Raw genomic sequence first — 17,665 nt, 5'->3', positions numbered from 1 at the left:
TGATACCTGGTTGGTTGATGCTAGCACACCAGATGAACCTGCTGGTGATGCTAGCACAAGATGAACCTGCTGGTGATGCTAGCACACCAGATGAACCTGCTGGTGATGCCAGCAGAGATGAACCTGCTGGTGATGCTAGCAGAGATGAACCTGCTGGTGATGCTAGCACAAGATGAACCTGCTGGTGATGCTAGCACAAGATGAACCTGCTGGTGATGCTAGCACATGAGATGAACCTGCTGGTGATGCTAGCAGAGATGAACCTGCTGGTGATGCTAGCACAAGATGAACCTGCTGGTGATGCTAGCAGAGATGAACCTGCTGGTGATGCTAGCACAAGATGAACCTGCTGGTGATGCTAGCACAAGATGAACCTGCTGGTGATGCTAGCAGAGATGAACCTGCTGGTGATGCTAGCACAAGATGAACCTGCTGGTGATGCTAGCACAAGATGAACCTGCTGGTGATGCTAGCAGAGATGAACCTGCTGGTGATGCTAGCAGAGATGAACCTGCTGGTGATGCTAGCACAAGATGAACCTGCTGGTGATGCTAGCACATGAGATGAACCTGCTGGTGATGCTAGCAGAGATGAACCTGCTGGTGATGCTAGCACAAGATGAACCTGCTGGTGATGCTAGCACAAGATGAACCTGCTGGTGATGCTAGCAGAGATGAACCTGCTGGTGATGCTAGCACACGAGATGAACCTGCTGGTGATGCCAGCAGAGATGAACCTGCTGGTGATGCCAGCAGAGATGAACCTGCTGGTGATGCCAGCAGAGATGAACCTGCTGGTGATGCCAGCAGAGATGAACCTGCTGGTGATGCCAGCAGAGATGAACCTGCTGGTGATGCCAGCAGAGATGAACCTGCTGGTGATGCTAGCACACGAGATGAACCTGCTGGTGATGCTAGCAGAGATGAACCTGCTGGTGATGCTAGCAGAGATGAACCTGCTGGTGATGCTAGCAGAGATGAACCTGCTGGTGATGCTAGCACACGAGATGAACCTGCTGGTGATGCTAGCAGAGATGAACACATTTCACTATGATTAATCCTTCACCACACGGACATTACATGTACACTGGTGACAATACTGGTATTAATGTGATATTAACTGGCTTTCTTTCACATGGACCTGGAATCCAGGTAAACCTTTTATAAACTTTTAATTATGCTAAACTGCTTATAAAGACCAAATGCAATGAAAATATCTAAGACGAAATGGAACAAGAACAAGAAAATTTCAAAATATGAAAAGGTGAGGGAGAGGGAGAGGAGGAAGGGGAAAGTGTAACATTTGAAAGAACCAAAGAATGGTTAATATTAAATTGAGACTACCACAGATCAGGTGGAGTTATATTAACTGGGAATACAGTAAGACATTCAAGAAACAAATAGAAATTTAATTAATTCAGTAATAGCATGTACAGTATAGTACATCATTAAAAACAACCAGCGTTGAATGTAATGAAATGCCATTTTTTGGGCGAGACCTGGAGGCTCCCCGGAACTTGCTGGGCTGATATGTATGTATTAGACTGTGGCATCAGTCAACTTGGAGTTCTTAACTACTGGGGACCACGAGCCAGAACCTGGCCCCCTCAGAGAGGCACGAGGAGCAATGGCCTATAGAAACTTCCATGTAGTTGGAAGCATTTCATGTCTGCCATCGACTGGGTTAGACACCCAGAAATGTAGGTGTCCCAAAACAAACTGCACCTGATTCAAAATTGCTACCGAAAGCCAAACTATCAAGCAGAACTCCCCCAATATAAAAACAAGCAAACAACCATGATATCACAACCGCTGCCGTTATCTGCGCAGCGGACTCGCCCAGAAAATGGCGTTTCATTACATTTAATTCTTTTTTTTTTTTTTTTTTTTTTTTTGTGGAGAGCCCCTCCGGCTCCCTGGAGCTACTTAACACTTTCGCGCACCCCGCCCGCCACCCCTCAACTGTGCGATATGGAACCCAGGGTGTCACGGGAGCGCGCGTAAATTCTGAAAAGTGTATACTCTCTTCAACTTTGTCACCTTAATTCTCGTCCTACGAGATTAAATTTTGTATCATTGTGTTCGCAATAGAATTCTCTACAGCACTAAATGCATATAAACTCCAAAAGCCCGGCTAATTACCCGCAGCAAACAGAGAAAGTGCGAACGAGTTACCCAGGAGCGCGCAAACGCAATAAAATGTTTTCACTATTTTCACTCTGGTCACCTCAATTTTCGTCCTAGGTCTTTCATTTTGGTCTCAATGGGTTCGCAATAGAATTCTCTAGAGGAACATTAGCATATAAAATAAAAAACCTGGTCCCGCTCCAACCGCCGACGAGTTGAAGACGGGCCACGCCTTAGCCGCAAGTGAGCGCTCAGATGCCTTCCAGCTACACTCCCAATTCCCGCCCTTTTCAAGCCTTTCTTTCACAATTTTCTTCCTGGAAGGGCCTTGTTCATGATCACTATCCATCGTGGAGTAAGCGTAGATAGTTTCTAAAGCCGCAGTAAGAAATATAGCCACGGAAAATAGCCGAAATGTTCACACGTTTGAGATGCAAGGGGAGGCAACATTGGTCACAACAGTGGAGCGAAAACAATGGGCCCACGGCGTGTGCCAAGCCGCCTGAGGGCCACGAGGCTCAACAAAGAAAATGGGAAGACATCGGCGCGCATTTTAAAACCAGTCCCCAAAAAATCGGATAAAAACCTGATTTTGGGCGATTACATATTTAAAGTGGATGACGCAATGCTGCGTCATCCCCGGTATTACCGCCAGTAAACGGATAATGCAATGCTGCGTCATGCCCGGGCGAAAGTGTTAACAACAGAAAAAGTAAAAGAGGGAATTACCCGGGAGGCGGCTGCCACTCGCACCTCAACACTAAGTCGAGACAACTGACTGCAACCTGCGACCCAAAGCGACACACTTTCGACTAGGGGCCAGGAACATTAATGAGGTATCAGGAGGCCAGGACTCTGACCTCCAAAACCATCACGCCTGAATGTCAGTCCAAGGCATGTTACCAAAAAGGCAGCAAATTTGCGAACGTCATGGGCACGAGGATAAACCGCAGCCTGGCTGGACCAAATAACAATGCGGACAACCTGGCAGACCTGAGCTCTGGAACAGGGAACAATAAAAACCGGGTCAACTCAAAGCAAGTCCCCGGCCACCAAGGCCATGGCGCACAAATAAGGGGGAAGAGCTGCAACCGAACACAACACATGATGCATCCCCAGCCAAACCAACCAAGCATCAACCACTCAAGGACCCCTCCGAAAAGCCGCTGTCTTGTTCTTTGCTAGAAAAGACGGAGAATGCTGCAAACTAACAAACCTACCACCAGGACCGAAATAGAAGAAATCCTTGCGCCGGAGGAAAGCATGAAGCTCCCCGACCCCCAGAGACTAATGCCAACAAGAATAAGAGCCTTATCAAAACAATTCCGAACTGAAGGGACCACCACAAATCAAGAAGAGAAAAATAAAGAGCACCTGATCCCCCAACCAGGACGGCTCAGGATATGCATGAGCAGGCTGGAGGTGAAACAACGTATGAGACAGCTTGCAAAATGGAGCGGAAGTAACATTCACCCTGAACGCAAGCTGGAGTAGATCCACCAGCGCCACTCTATATGAGGTGACATTATTGGCACAAGAAGACTGTTCTGAAACAGCCAAGAGAGAAAGGACTAAACAATCCAATCCGAAACCAAAGACAACTTACGAAGAAACAAATAATGATGAAAGGACTGCCAGGAAACTTCATACTTCCGCTGAGACGAAACACACAGGTGGGACACCATCAATGAAGCCACCTGATCACCATAAAAACAGTGATAGACTGTTTGGTCTTTCAGATGCGAAGATTGGAGGAGAAGATCGAACCAGCCACGTACCGGACCAGACCGATCTGCTGGAAGAGGCGGAGCCGCGGAAAAGTACCTGGGTTCGAACACCAAGCAAGCAGTGCCAGAAACCAAAGCTGGGCTGGCAATAAAGGGGGCCCAACAGCATAACTCTCCCCTGGTAAGTCTCCAATCGAGCCAGAACCCGAAGCAACAGCGGAACCGGGGGAAAAGAGGTAAAGGTAAAACCACCTCAACCAGTCCTGCTGAAAGGTATCGATCCCGACGGCCTCGCAGACGGGGAAGGGTGCCACATATATAGTGATATGCCTTGACCGCGCTGATACGAAGAGGTCTACCTTCTGGTGCCCGTACGTCTGGCAGAGCCAACTGAACGAGTTGGCATTGACCATCCCATTCCGTGGAAAGGGTAATGAACCGGAACAGGCCATCTGCCAGGATGTTAGACACCCCCTGGATGTGAACTGCCAGGAGAGCTAAACCCCAAGAACTTGGCAGATGAGTCACCCAAGTGACCAACCCCAAAGAGCCAATGACCGCAACGAACCTCCTTGGTTCAGACAATGAACCACCAGGGGTGCAGTCCGAATGGAGCCAGATCATTGGTCCACGAGTGACATGAACCCTCCAAAGTGACAGCCACACTGCTGCGAACTCCCACGCTGTGCTGTGAGCCTGATGGAAGAACGGACCCCCCACTGATCACAAAACCCCAGCCAAGAGATGACACAACCGTGTACACATCGAGCAGGGGCTTGGGTAGGTGCCACGGCACTGAATCACGAAAAACTCAAAGAGAAAGCCGGCAATGCAGCAGCCGACGCAAGGCCTCCCGGAGGCCGAACCCAACAATTGCGAGAGCGGCAGAAGGGGCATCCTCAGTGAAGGAACCAGAACAGCCACTGAAGCCAGACCTGACCTGGCAGGTAACCAGCATGGCTAAGTTGACCAGACCACACACCAGAAGGTGAAGGGACGATGACGTTTCGCTCCATCCGTTCGGTCCAGGACGGACCGAAACGTCATCGTCCCTTCACCTTCTGGTGTGTGGTTTGGTCAACATTCTTCAGCCACATTATTGTGACTCATCGCCTCCAGCACAGCGAAGTTCAGACTCCTGCACAGCTGCTCGAGCAACTGGGAGCCCCCAGAAACAGCCAAAGGGGGGACTGCAGCCGCAACAATGACGCCAGTGGGAGAGAAAAGGAAGCGGTCTGAGTACCCACACAACAGAACAACACCGCCAAGGTACAGCACTGCACAGAGACAGAAGCCAGAGTCGAACGACCGCCACTCAACACGTCAGCCTCAGAACTGGGGTTGGATGGCCGGTGTGGGGGTCTGGGGCTCCCGCTTTCCTCTCCCGGGGAGGAGGCAGTTGCATAGACAGCGGCAGTTGTGACTTCATGCTTGTTTGCTTGTTTTCGGATTGGGAAGTTCTGCTTGGATAGTTCGGCTTTTGGTAGCAATTTTGAACCAGGTGGAGTTTATTTTGGGATGCCAACCTTTCTGGGTGCCTAACCCGGTCAATGGCAGACATGGAATGCTTCCAACCACATGGAGGTTCCTATAGGCCATTGCTCCTCATGCCTCTCTGAGGGGGCCAGGTTCTGGCTCGTGGTTCCAGTAGGCAAGAATCCAATCGAATTGACTGATACCATGGTCTAATACATACATATCAGTCTGATAACCTCTGGGGAGCCAGAGGGGCTCTCCATAGAAAAAGATCTAACTGCAGACGAGTTTAATTAAAAAGTTGTATCTCGTGAGAAGATAAAGATCAGCTAAGCAAGACCAAGCTAGTAAGGATAACTACCCACATTGGTTTTGGCTTAACTAATTTTCTCAGAATATGTTAAATAATTCATTAAAGTCCTTCAATACATTATTGAAAAAGTGTTTCAGTGATGTGAATTTGTGTTGTGAGAGAGATTAGTAATTTAACATCTCTAACAAAAATAATAATAGATGAATTTCATTGTGATCCATCTGAGAAAATGAACATTACAAAATGCTGCAAGCAATTTTAGGAACACACAATAATGTGATAAAAAAAACTGTCTGTGAGTTGTGTCCTTAGTGGTGCGTGTTTGTCCAGAGTCTGTGTTGCTACACGTATATTATACGAAGTGTACACTTAACTTACGATAGAGTGCAAAACAACTCGCTTGGAAAATGGTTTTAATATAGGTTCAAGGAATTGCTGAACCTTTTCTTACAATTTATGATGACCATAAATAATTTGTAATGAAGTAACAATGATGAAATGGTAATTATGAAGGAGAATGATACTTTATGAATACTGTATTAGCTATGTCTGTTCTAATTAATACACCACAGCCACACCCATCATGATTAATTCACCACAGCGACAGCTGTCATGATTAATACACCAGTCACACTTCATGATTAATAAACCACAGCCACACCCATCATGATTAATACACTACAGCCACAGCTGTCACAGTTAATACACCACAGTCATGTTTAATACACTCCAACCAGATCTCATGGTTAATACACCACAGTCACACCTATCATGGTTAATACACCACAGTCACACTGGTCATGGTTAATACACCACAGTCACACTGGTCATGGTTAATACACCACAGCCACACTGGTCATGGTTAATACACCACAGCCACACCGGTCATTGTTAATACACCACAGCCACACCGGTCATGGTTAATACACCACAGTCACACCAGTCATGGTTAATACACCACAGCCACACTGGTCATGGTTAATACACCACAGCCACACTGGTCATGGTTAATACACCACAGCCACACTGGTCATGGTTAATACACCACAGCCACACCGGTCATGGTTAATACACCACAGTCACACCAGTCATGGTTAATACACCACAGCCACACTGGTCATGGTTAATACACCACAGCCACACTGGTCATGGTTAATACACCACAGCCACACTGGTCATGGTTAATACACCACAGCCACACTGGTCATGGTTAATACACTACAGCCACACCTGTCATGGTTAATACACCACAGCCACACCTGTCATGGTTAATACACCACAGCCACACCTGTCATGGTTAATACACCACAGCCACACCTGTCATGGTTAATACACCACAGTCACACTGGTCATGGTTAATACACCACAGTCACACCAGTCATGGTTAATACACTACAGCCACACCTGTCATGGTTAATACACCACAGTCACACTGGTCATGGTTAATACACCACAGCCACACCTGTCATGGTTAATACACCACAGCCACACCTGTCATGGTTAATACACCACAGCCACACTGGTCATGGTTAATACACCACAGCCACACTGGTCATGGTTAATACACCACAGCCACACTGGTCATGGTTAATACACCACAGCCACACTGGTCATGGTTAATACACCACAGCCACACTGGTCATGGTTAATACACCACAGCCACACTGGTCATGGTTAATACACCACAGCCACACCTGTCATGGTTAATACACCACAGCCACACATGTCATGGTTAATACACCACAGCCACACTGGTCATGGTTAATACACCACAGCCACACTGGTCATGGTTAATACACCACAGCCACACTGGTCATGGTTAATACACCACAGCCACACTGGTCATGGTTAATACACCACAGCCACACTGGTCATAGTTAATACACCACAGTCACACTGGTCATGGTTAATACACCACAGCCACACTGGTCATGGTTAATACACCACAGCCACACTGGTCATGGTTAATACACCACAGCCACACCTGTCATGGTTAATACACCACAGCCACACCTGTCATGGTTAATACACCACAGCCACACTGGTCATGGTTAATACACCACAGCCACACTGGTCATGGTTAATACACCACAGCCACACTGGTCATGGTTAATACACCACAGCCACACCTGTCATGGTTAATACACCACAGCCACACCTGTCATGGTTAATACACCACAGCCACACTGGTCATGGTTAATACACCACAGCCACACCTGTCATGGTTAATACACCACAGCCACACTGGTCATGGTTAATACACCACAGCCACACTGGTCATGGTTAATACACCACAGCCACACTGGTCATGGTTAATACACCACAGCCACACTGGTCATGGTTAATACACCACAGCCACACCTGTCATGGTTAATACACCACAGCCACACTGGTCATGGTTAATACACCACAGCCACACTGGTCATGGTTAATACACCACAGCCACACCTGTCATGGTTAATACACCACAGCCACACTGGTCATGGTTAATACACCACAGCCACACCTGTCATGGTTAATACACCACAGCCACACTGGTCATGGTTAATACACCACAGCCACACTGGTCATGGTTAATACACCACAGTCACACTGGTCATGGTTAATACACCACAGTCACACCAGTCATGGTTAATACACCACAGCCACACCAGTCATGGTTAATACACCACAGCCACACATGTCATGGTTAATACACCACAGCCACACCTGTCATGGTTAATACACCACAGTCACACCTGTCATGGTTAATACACCACAGTCACACCCCAGTTACTACACTACAGTCACACTGGTCATGGTTAATACACCACAGTCACACCCCAGTTACTACACTACAGTCACACTGGTCATGGTTAATACACCACAGCCACACAAAACATATTAAGACTTAGTGGCCCCTTCATAAACCTATCATGATATGATTGATATCTATTTGTCTGGACATTGAGAATAATAGATAATAGTTGTTTTGTGTCGAACACAGTACAGTGTCTTCTTAAATGCACAAGGAAATGCTTACAGAATATAAATACATTTTTATGCCACACAGACAAGATATATACTGTGTTTATGCTGTTACACACACACACAATGTCAATGTGTACGTGCGTGCACACACTGTATAATCACAATACGTTTACACAATAGCTACAATAGTGATAATATTAGCAAATAGCGAGACAAGCCCTTTCTTTATCAGCAAATGAAGACAATACTGCACTATAAAGGTTAAATTCCTTTCTTTGGCCTTTAAGTTTAAAGTGCAATGTCTGAAGCTAATTATCTAGCACTCTGTCCCATATCTTTGCAACGGTGGCTAAGCAATGCTACTCCCATGTTCAGGTAAAACACAGCATGTTCTATGCTTAATTACTGCACCACAAATATCTGGTTGCCTTGAAAACTTGGGGAATAATGAGCAGTAATGTGAAACTCATGTTAATGTCTCAGTAAGAGTTCTACAGCTCCAATCTTAACAAGCTGCTGCAGTAAGTCGGGCACAAACAATACCCAATATGACACAGACAGGCTTCTTTGCTGAAGGTAGAGTAGGACCTGCAGCTAATTGCAGTTGTGCATTCATCTTGTGTGTGTGCCCAACCACTTGGGCTGGACGGCAGACCGACCGTCTCGCTTCATGGAGGTCGGTGTTAAATCCCCGACCGTCCAAGTGGTTAGACACCATTCCCCCCCCCCCCCCGGCCCAAATCCTGATCCTGATCCTTTTCCAGCGCTTTATAGTCGTAATCGCTTGATGCTTTCCCCTGATAGTTCCCTTCCCTTGTGTGTGTGTAATTACTTAACTGTAATCACCTAAGAGTAGTTACAGGATGAACGCTATGCCCGTGGTGTCCCATCATCCCAGCACTCTGTCACATGATATTTTGAAAATAATTTGCCTATGTGTGCTCGAGTCTCATAAAATCAGCATCGTGCTTGGGTGTGTCGTGCAAGCAACATCCTGCTGAGGTGTGTCGTGCAAGCAACATCCTGCTGAGGTGTGTCGTGCAAGCAACATCCTGCTGAGGTGTGTCGTGCAAGCAACATCCTGCTCAGGTGTGTCGTGCAAGCAACATCCTGCTCAGGTGTGTCGTGCAAGCAACATCCTGCTGAGGTGTGTCGTGCAAGCAACATCCTGCTCAGGTGTGTCGTGCAAGCAACATCCTGGCTCAGGTGTGTCGTGCAAGCAACATCCTGCTGAGGTGTGTCGTGCAAGCAACATCCTGCTCAGGTGTGTCGTGCAAGCAACATCCTGGCTCAGGTGTGTCGTGCAAGCAACATCCTGCTGAGGTGTGTCGTGCAAGCAACATCCTGCTGAGGTGTGTCGTGCAAGCAACATCCTGCTCAGGTGTGTCGTGCAAGCAACATCCTGCTCAGGTGTGTCGTGCAAGCAACATCCTGCTCAGGTGTGTCGTGCAAGCAACATCCTGCTCAGGTGTGGTATGTGGTACCCCTCAGGCGTCAAGTGTGGCCCGAGGGATGACAGTAACTGAGGAAGAGGAGGGGGGGGGGGGGAGGAGGAGGACTGGGTTGAGGTAGTCATCATGAAAAAGGAAGCAGCAAGCCAGTATGACTATATAGCATTCTCTATGTTAACATTTTCTAGGCAGAAAAGCCCTATGCATACCTTCATCCTGCTCGGTCTCCAACAAGTTCAAAAACATTCACTACCTCTCTAACATTTTACTAACAAAATGAATTTGTAACCAATTATCTTAGTAATTTGGTTATATTCTACTTAAAGTGCAAAATAAAATATAATCTGGCCCATAGATTTCTTGCAATTCACTCAATATGTTACATAAATGAAGCATAACACAACTGGGTATACACCTATTGGTACCTGGGACCAATTCAATGAGCCCATTGGTACTATATATAGGTACCTGGGAGTTAGTCAGCTGTCACACGCTGCTTCCTGGGGAATGTGTGTGTGTGTGTGGTGTGGGGGAAAAAAAATAGTAAACAGTTGAGACACGGGCCGAAAGAGCAAAGCTCGACCCCTGCAAACACAATTAGGTGTGTTTGTGGGGTATTCACCTAGGACAACTAGGTGAATACCTACTAAACACACCCCACTCAAGCCAATGTCCTGGGTAAGGCCTCAAAATGGCTGCATGTAGGGTAGTCGCTCTTACCTTGCACAATTCATGAAGAATATTAATGCTACTCATATTGAATTCTAATCTTGATTAAAAACTCTAAGTGCTATTTTAGAATTCTCTTCTCTGGAAATTAATTGAGTTTACCTTATTGAGTCTTATTTTAACTCTGAAACCTTATCTCATGACCAAACTTAATTATTTTGAACTTAAAATTAACATAAGACCATAATTTTGATTATATGTTCAGCAATGTGCATGAAGTCTAATATAAAAACAGAACTTAACATTGGCACCAAAGTGGGAAGTGGTTAACAAAAACATTAACTCCTGGCAAAACACAACACTATTGTCTAAAGTGTGACAAGAAAAACAAACATATAAATTAGCTTTATATTGGCAAATGTGCATATTTTATGTATATATTTTATGTATATATATATATATATATATATATATACATATATATATATATATATATATATAAACACACACACATAAAAAAGATAAAAATATTAGGTGAGAGAAGAGTGGGTGGTGACCCCAGGTGAGCGTGAGGGTCATAGTGCAAGACCTGGGATGTGTACTGTACGTGTGGGGACACAAACATGGACAGCTTCTCCTCAGTATTATTCAACTTTAATAATTTAATATTCCCCTATACCAATCTCATGTTGACACTTATGCCCTGCCTAGGAGCTTTATGTACCCGATGAATTTTTAACTAAAAGTGCAGATGTCATACGTCGATCCCCGAGGTAATGAAACTATCCTCATATGTCAAGTTCAGTTATTACTGCCTATTTTTACACAAGTGATGTACATGTTATAACACATCCATATAATGGAGTTCACTTAAGACCCACAAATAAATTCTGCTCTAGTTTTTAATTTGTTATCGTGTGACAAGGTTATTGTGAACCAGCAGCCTGCAATTGTCATATCACAATTAGTCTCTCCTGCCAGTGTTTGTATGTACTTCTCGATGGAGTGCCAGGACACTGGCTTCCCAAGAGTTGATTACAACACACTTTGGAGCTATGCCACCAACACATTTATGAAAAATACAAATGTACATATTACATTGTGAATCACCATTTTTGTCAACTATATATCTGTAGCTTTTCCATATACTATTCAAACTACAGTAAAACAGGGAACATATAAACCTGCCAGAATGATCACAACCCTCCCCCCTATATGACGAGTCACCAAATAGTGCACCACAGACACACCAGACAATAATATAATTTATTTATTTACTTATTTATTTGGGGTTATTATTTTACATATAAATGCATCATTTCATAATAATAAATTATTACTGTCCTGTTATTATATCCACATAAGCAGAGCGGCACCTTTCATGACAGTTGCGTGGTGTCAAGGGTCAAATCACTTGATGTTCAAGTTAGGTTTCATATTTACCTTTAAAAAAATGGAATTGCATGGTATATATGACATCTCTCTTCAAAGAATTAGACTTGTTAATCATCTGTACCGAGTACGTGGATTCTCTTACATTTCTACAACTCGCTTGAATTTTCAATTTCCAGTGATGTTCTTTTGTCCTATTTTCTCTCAGCTTAAAGAGGATGCCTTCTTCCACCTTGTCTACTCCCACCAGAGATGTTAGGTTGTGTTCTTGTAATATGTTGTAGCTTAGTCCTCTTATTTCAGTCACCGAGTATTTAATAAAGTCTTCCGATACGTTATCCTCCAACACCAAGTCAACACTAGATAACGCTCTCAAGAAAACAGCTTGATGTTTAAGTGCAAGCGATGTTTTGTTCCGTAACTGCGTACAGTTTAGGTACGCAACTTCTGATGCAGTGACTCGGTTGTCAACAGTTACTCGGCAACACTTATCTCGGTAGCATCTTGCTTTCAAGCATCATATATCTTAACCATCTGAGCTATTATCAACAATACTTTAATAAAGTCAATATTCAATACAGAGACTCATTGTATTTTACATATATTTTCAGCATTTCCACTGTTATTGTAAAAACATTTAAACATGCACATACAAACTTCCTCATATATTTTAATTTTAAAATATAATTCAAAATTATCTAACAGCTTTTAGTGATTCTGAAGACCAGCTTCAATTGTCATTAAAATAAAACGTCCCTGGACAAGAGTACGTCAAATATTTCGGCATATTAATTAGTCAAAAATACTACACTAATAAATAGGTTGTTAAGTTTCAAACTTTATATATAATGACAAGGGGAATAAAGCTCATAAGACCAGAAATGGTGGATTAGTTAGCCCGTTACTTCACTGATATGAAGGGAAATGACAGACACGAGATGAAGTGAGCACAATGAAGGCTTGCTTAACTCTCAGCCTGGCCTGTCGTACATTTATAACAAATTATTTGCATTGGTCGTGCTTGCCTAATAAAATGTCTATCCTCATTACCATCACTGGACAGAAGCTAGGTACAACTCCACATGATCTGTAAATATAAGAGATACTTGTGGATATATTTTGATATCCAGCATTATCTGCATATGGTCCACATGTAAAATAATCATTTCTATTGTAGTAAGTACAACGATATTAAAAATAATTTATACACCAATATGAAAGAGTAGAAATACATCATCTATGGAGACGAAGCAAAGAAAAAATTAAGAGCTCGGTTGAGATCATAATCTGCAGCCAAGGTGATGCGTACGAGTGTGGAGTGAGGCACTTGTTGCCCCACAACCTCCCGCAGCTGCTCAACCACTGCTTCCACGCGACCGTTGCTCCCCTCTAAACTGGCCTCTCCTCCAAACCCGTACTGTAATGCACAAAATTCTATTATTATATGCCAAATAATTTAATTAATTATACACACACACGGTACACTTGTATAAATTCAAGTCATAGGTAAACACACAGGACCCCACCCCAGTGAGAGGACTCGAAACTTAGAAGGCCAGGTGTTTGCGCACCTTGACGCAACCAGTACTCTAACCATTCTGCCACAGCAGATCTTTAATTTAACACTATCGGTAACTTTGGACCGGACTCGCGTCCATTATTTTTCTCCCGAGTCCTAACTTTGGACCAGACTTGCGTCCACTACAAAAATATTTGTATAAAATTCATTTTTTATCCAATCGACCTCGGGATAGTATCAAAATAAGCGCCTTTAGAATGCACACAATTTGATACCAAAATGAAAGATGTAACATGAAACTTGATGTACGAACACTTATATGATTATAAATAGGTTTTTGGTCAAAATTTTAAAATATTTGTTAAAATTCTATTTATTATGCTATTAGCCGTGAGCCGGTCGGCCGAGTGGACAGCACGCTAGACTTGTGATCCTGTGGTCCTGGGTTCGATCCCAGGCGCCGACGAGAAACAATGGGCAGAGTTTCTTTCACCCTATGCCCCTGTTACCCTGCAGTAAAATAGGTACCTGGGTGTTAGTCAGCTGTCACGGGCTGCTTCCTGGGGGTGGAGGCCTGGTCGAGGACCGGGCCGTGGGGACACTAAAAGCCCCGAAATCATCTCAAGATGTTGGGACTAGTTTTAAAATGTGCGCCTTTACGTCGCGAACAATTTGATACTAAAATGAAAGATGCAACACAAACATTTATGTCAGAACACTGGAAAGATATAAATAATTTTGTGATGATGAGCTTCCAGAATTAAAATATTGTTAAAATTCCAGTTATTGCTCTATTATTATGGGACTAGTTTTAAAATATGCGCCTTTTTATTGTGAACAATTTGATACCAAAATGAAAGACGTAACACGAAAATTGATGTTATCAAACTGAACGAGTATACACATTAGGTTGCAGTGTTGCAGTGTACAAATTGGTGCTCGTTCACGGGTATCTTTAGGCTTTTCTGCGGGGAGGCACTCCAAACTTTTGTACATTATATTCATACACATCTGTAGGGAATTTAACTGCGAACACAATGATGCCAAATCGAGCGACGTAGCACGAAAATTAAGGTGAGAAAAATGGAACGAGTATGCACATTTTACTGATTTTGTGCGCTCACGGGTAACTGTTGCTGACTTTAGGCTTTGCTGTTGGGAGTCACGCCAGGCTTTTGGACATTATATTTATACACACCTGTAGGGAATTTAATTGCGAACACAATGATACCAAAACGAATGATGTAGCACCAGAATTAAGGTGAGAAAACTGAAACCAGTATACACATTTAGGCGTCGTTGCATGCTCGCCCGCACCATTGGGGCCATGACGTCAAAGTCTGCGGCGCGCTCGTGGGGTGCGCGATAGTGTTAATGACACTTTGAACACTTTATGTAGGGCATACGTAAATCTGTGTATCTATGTATTTACGTATGTAGGTTAGCTTAGCATTTTAAAAGTACCGAATCACCTTCTGTGGTTGATTGTTCAATAAATCCCTGAACTATATGTTTAACCGATTTCTAACCTTGTCCATGGAGGACAGAAGAAAATGTATATATGCTGGTTAGCATTGTAAATGTGTGGCCATGTCTGTGGTAGAAAAAAAAAAAAAAAGTGTTCTGACATCAAGTTTCATGTTACACCTCTCATTTTGTGCGTCAATTGTGCGCAATTTAAAGGCACTCATTTTGAAACTATTCCAAAGTCGATAGGAGAAAAAATGACTTTCATACAAGTATTTTATTGTTGGACTCAAATAGTGTCACGAGATAGGAAAAATTGGTGACGCATTAAGTGTCATGAGATAGGGAAAGTGTTAAAGAGAGATCGAAAGTCTGGAGTACTGTATTTCCCAAACATCTTGATCTTCCAACGACGCTAGCCATTGGGAGATGAAGATGTTGGGAAATACTTTTCTGGGAAATACAGGATTTTCTGGGTGAATCCCGAAGACTTCCCGGAGCTATCCAGGCTGATATGAATATACCTAAACTTTGGCGTCAGTCAGTGTGGGTGGACTTCTAGACCTACTGGGGACCACAAGTCTGACTCCCCCTCAGAGAGGCACAAGGAGCAATGGCCTATAGAAATGCACATGTGATTTGGAGCACTCTATATCTGCCATCAACTGGGACAGGCATCCAGAAAAGTAAGTGCCCCAAAACAAACCCCTATTCCGGTTAAAAAACATTGAAAATAGACAAATGAGTGGACAGAACTTCCCAAATGAAAACAAGCATGATGTCACACAAGCCACGCTGCATATCAGCGCAGCTCCCCTCTCCTCAGGAGGGGAAAGGGGAAGGTCCAGACCCCCCTTGCCGGCAATCTACCGTGTAGTTCTGAGGCTGGATGTCAAAAACACGCAAAAAAAATGCCAATCGGAGGGAGGGAGGGTTGCCGGGGAGCCTCCGAGATCCAGAAAACGGTGTTTCATTACATTCAAAGCTGGTTTTTTTTTTGGGTGGGGGGGGGGGGGAGCCCCTTTGGCTTCCCAGAGCTAACTACCCAAAGCCAAGGACAAAAAAGGGACAAACTCGGGAGGTAAAAACCACACACCCGAACCCGAAAGCAAAACAACTGGCAACATCAAAAGACCCCGCGGATGACCCAAAAGACCCGAACCCTGGAACAGGAACGAAGGGAACATGGGCAACCCAAAGCGCGTCCAAGGCTACTGAGGCCATGACACACAGGGAACGGTTAAGAGTCATAACTGGACACAAGAAGATGCACACCCGGCCAACCAACCAAGCATCAACAACTTCAGGGAACACCCTGGAAAACAGTTGTCCCAACCGCCTGGGTGGACAGTGCTTCGGATTCGTAGTCCTGAGGTTCCGGGTTCGATCCCCCGGTGGAGGCGGATACAAATGGGCAAAAAGTTTTTTCACCCTGATGCCCCTGTTACCTAACAGTAAATAGGTACCTGGGAGTTAGACAGCTGTTATGGGCTGTTTCCTGGGGGTGTATAACAATAGGGAGGCTTGGTCGAGGACTGGGCTGCGGGGACGCTAAGCCCAAAAATCATCTCAAGATAACCTCAAGATAAGATAACCACGCCAGAAAAAATGAGATGGCCGCAAACGAACAAACCAACCCCCAGAACCCAAAAAGCAGAAACCCCCGAGGAACAAACCTGAACCGAAGGGGCCACAACAAACAGAGGGGAAGAGAGAAAAGAGCACCCTGTCTAAGACCAGGACTGCTCAGGCAGAGCATGAGCAAGTCGGAGGTGAACGACGCCCAAGACAGCTTGCGAAACAGCACAGAATGAACAGCAAAACTGAAAGCAACCCGTAGCGGCTCTGCCGGCACTGCACGAGACAAGGCGACAGTATGTGGCAAGATGACAGTATGTGACAAGCCAACGATTTGGAACTCTATGAGAGAGGGACAAGACCACAGCAACAAAAAATGCAGCATACCTATGAGGAGACAAAAAGAAAAGGAAGGACTGCCAGAAAACCCCATACTGCCGCCGAGACGAAGCACACAGCTGGGACATCATCAACAAAGCCACCTGATCACCAAACCGATGGCGAGAGACACGAGTCAAGAATACCAGACTTGAAGACTCGAGAAGATCTAACCAGCCCCGTCACGAACTGGACCGACTATTTGAAAGAGGCGGAGCTGTGGGAAACCCATGGGTATACCGAGCAAGCAGCACCGGAAACCAAGGCTGTCAAGGAACCAGAAGGAACGTCTGCCATGGAACCAGGAACCCAAACCCGGCGAGCCGGGAAAAAACCAACCCGGTCGAGCAGATATGTCCCATCCGGGAGGAACTACTGCCCCAGGACCCCTGAAGGACCAAGAAGTCCGATAATGGATGACAACAAGAAGCCGTCGCTAGCAGAAACTGCAGAACCACAGATTTTGCAAACAGCAAGGACAAAATGGCGACGAAAACCTAGGAGCCAGGGCCCAGGCCGAGGCCAACGAGGAAACTAGCACCACAAGTCAAAACGCGAAACAAAAAAACAACAACACCGCAACCCGCAGGAGCGGCACA

At 44.9% G+C, this 17,665-nt stretch overlaps 1 protein-coding gene across 1 annotated transcript in view; it reads right to left on the bottom strand.

Moving 5' to 3' along the window:
• The window catches only part of LOC123771088 (uncharacterized), a 108,562-nt gene that overhangs the window by 10,677 nt on the left and 80,220 nt on the right, over positions 1-17,665 (bottom strand). Inside the window, 2 exon segments of the mRNA XM_069309566.1 lie at positions 67-13,211; positions 13,357-13,541. Coding sequence (XP_069165667.1) covers positions 13,362-13,541 — 180 coding nt within the window. The 3' untranslated portion in view covers positions 67-13,211; positions 13,357-13,361.

The sequence above is a fragment of the Procambarus clarkii genome, chromosome 65, assembly GCF_040958095.1.
Source record: "Procambarus clarkii isolate CNS0578487 chromosome 65, FALCON_Pclarkii_2.0, whole genome shotgun sequence".
NCBI lineage: Eukaryota > Metazoa > Arthropoda > Malacostraca > Decapoda > Cambaridae > Procambarus > Procambarus clarkii.
Note: the sequence above shows the minus strand (reverse complement) of the source record. Positions and strands in the feature narration are given on the sequence as shown.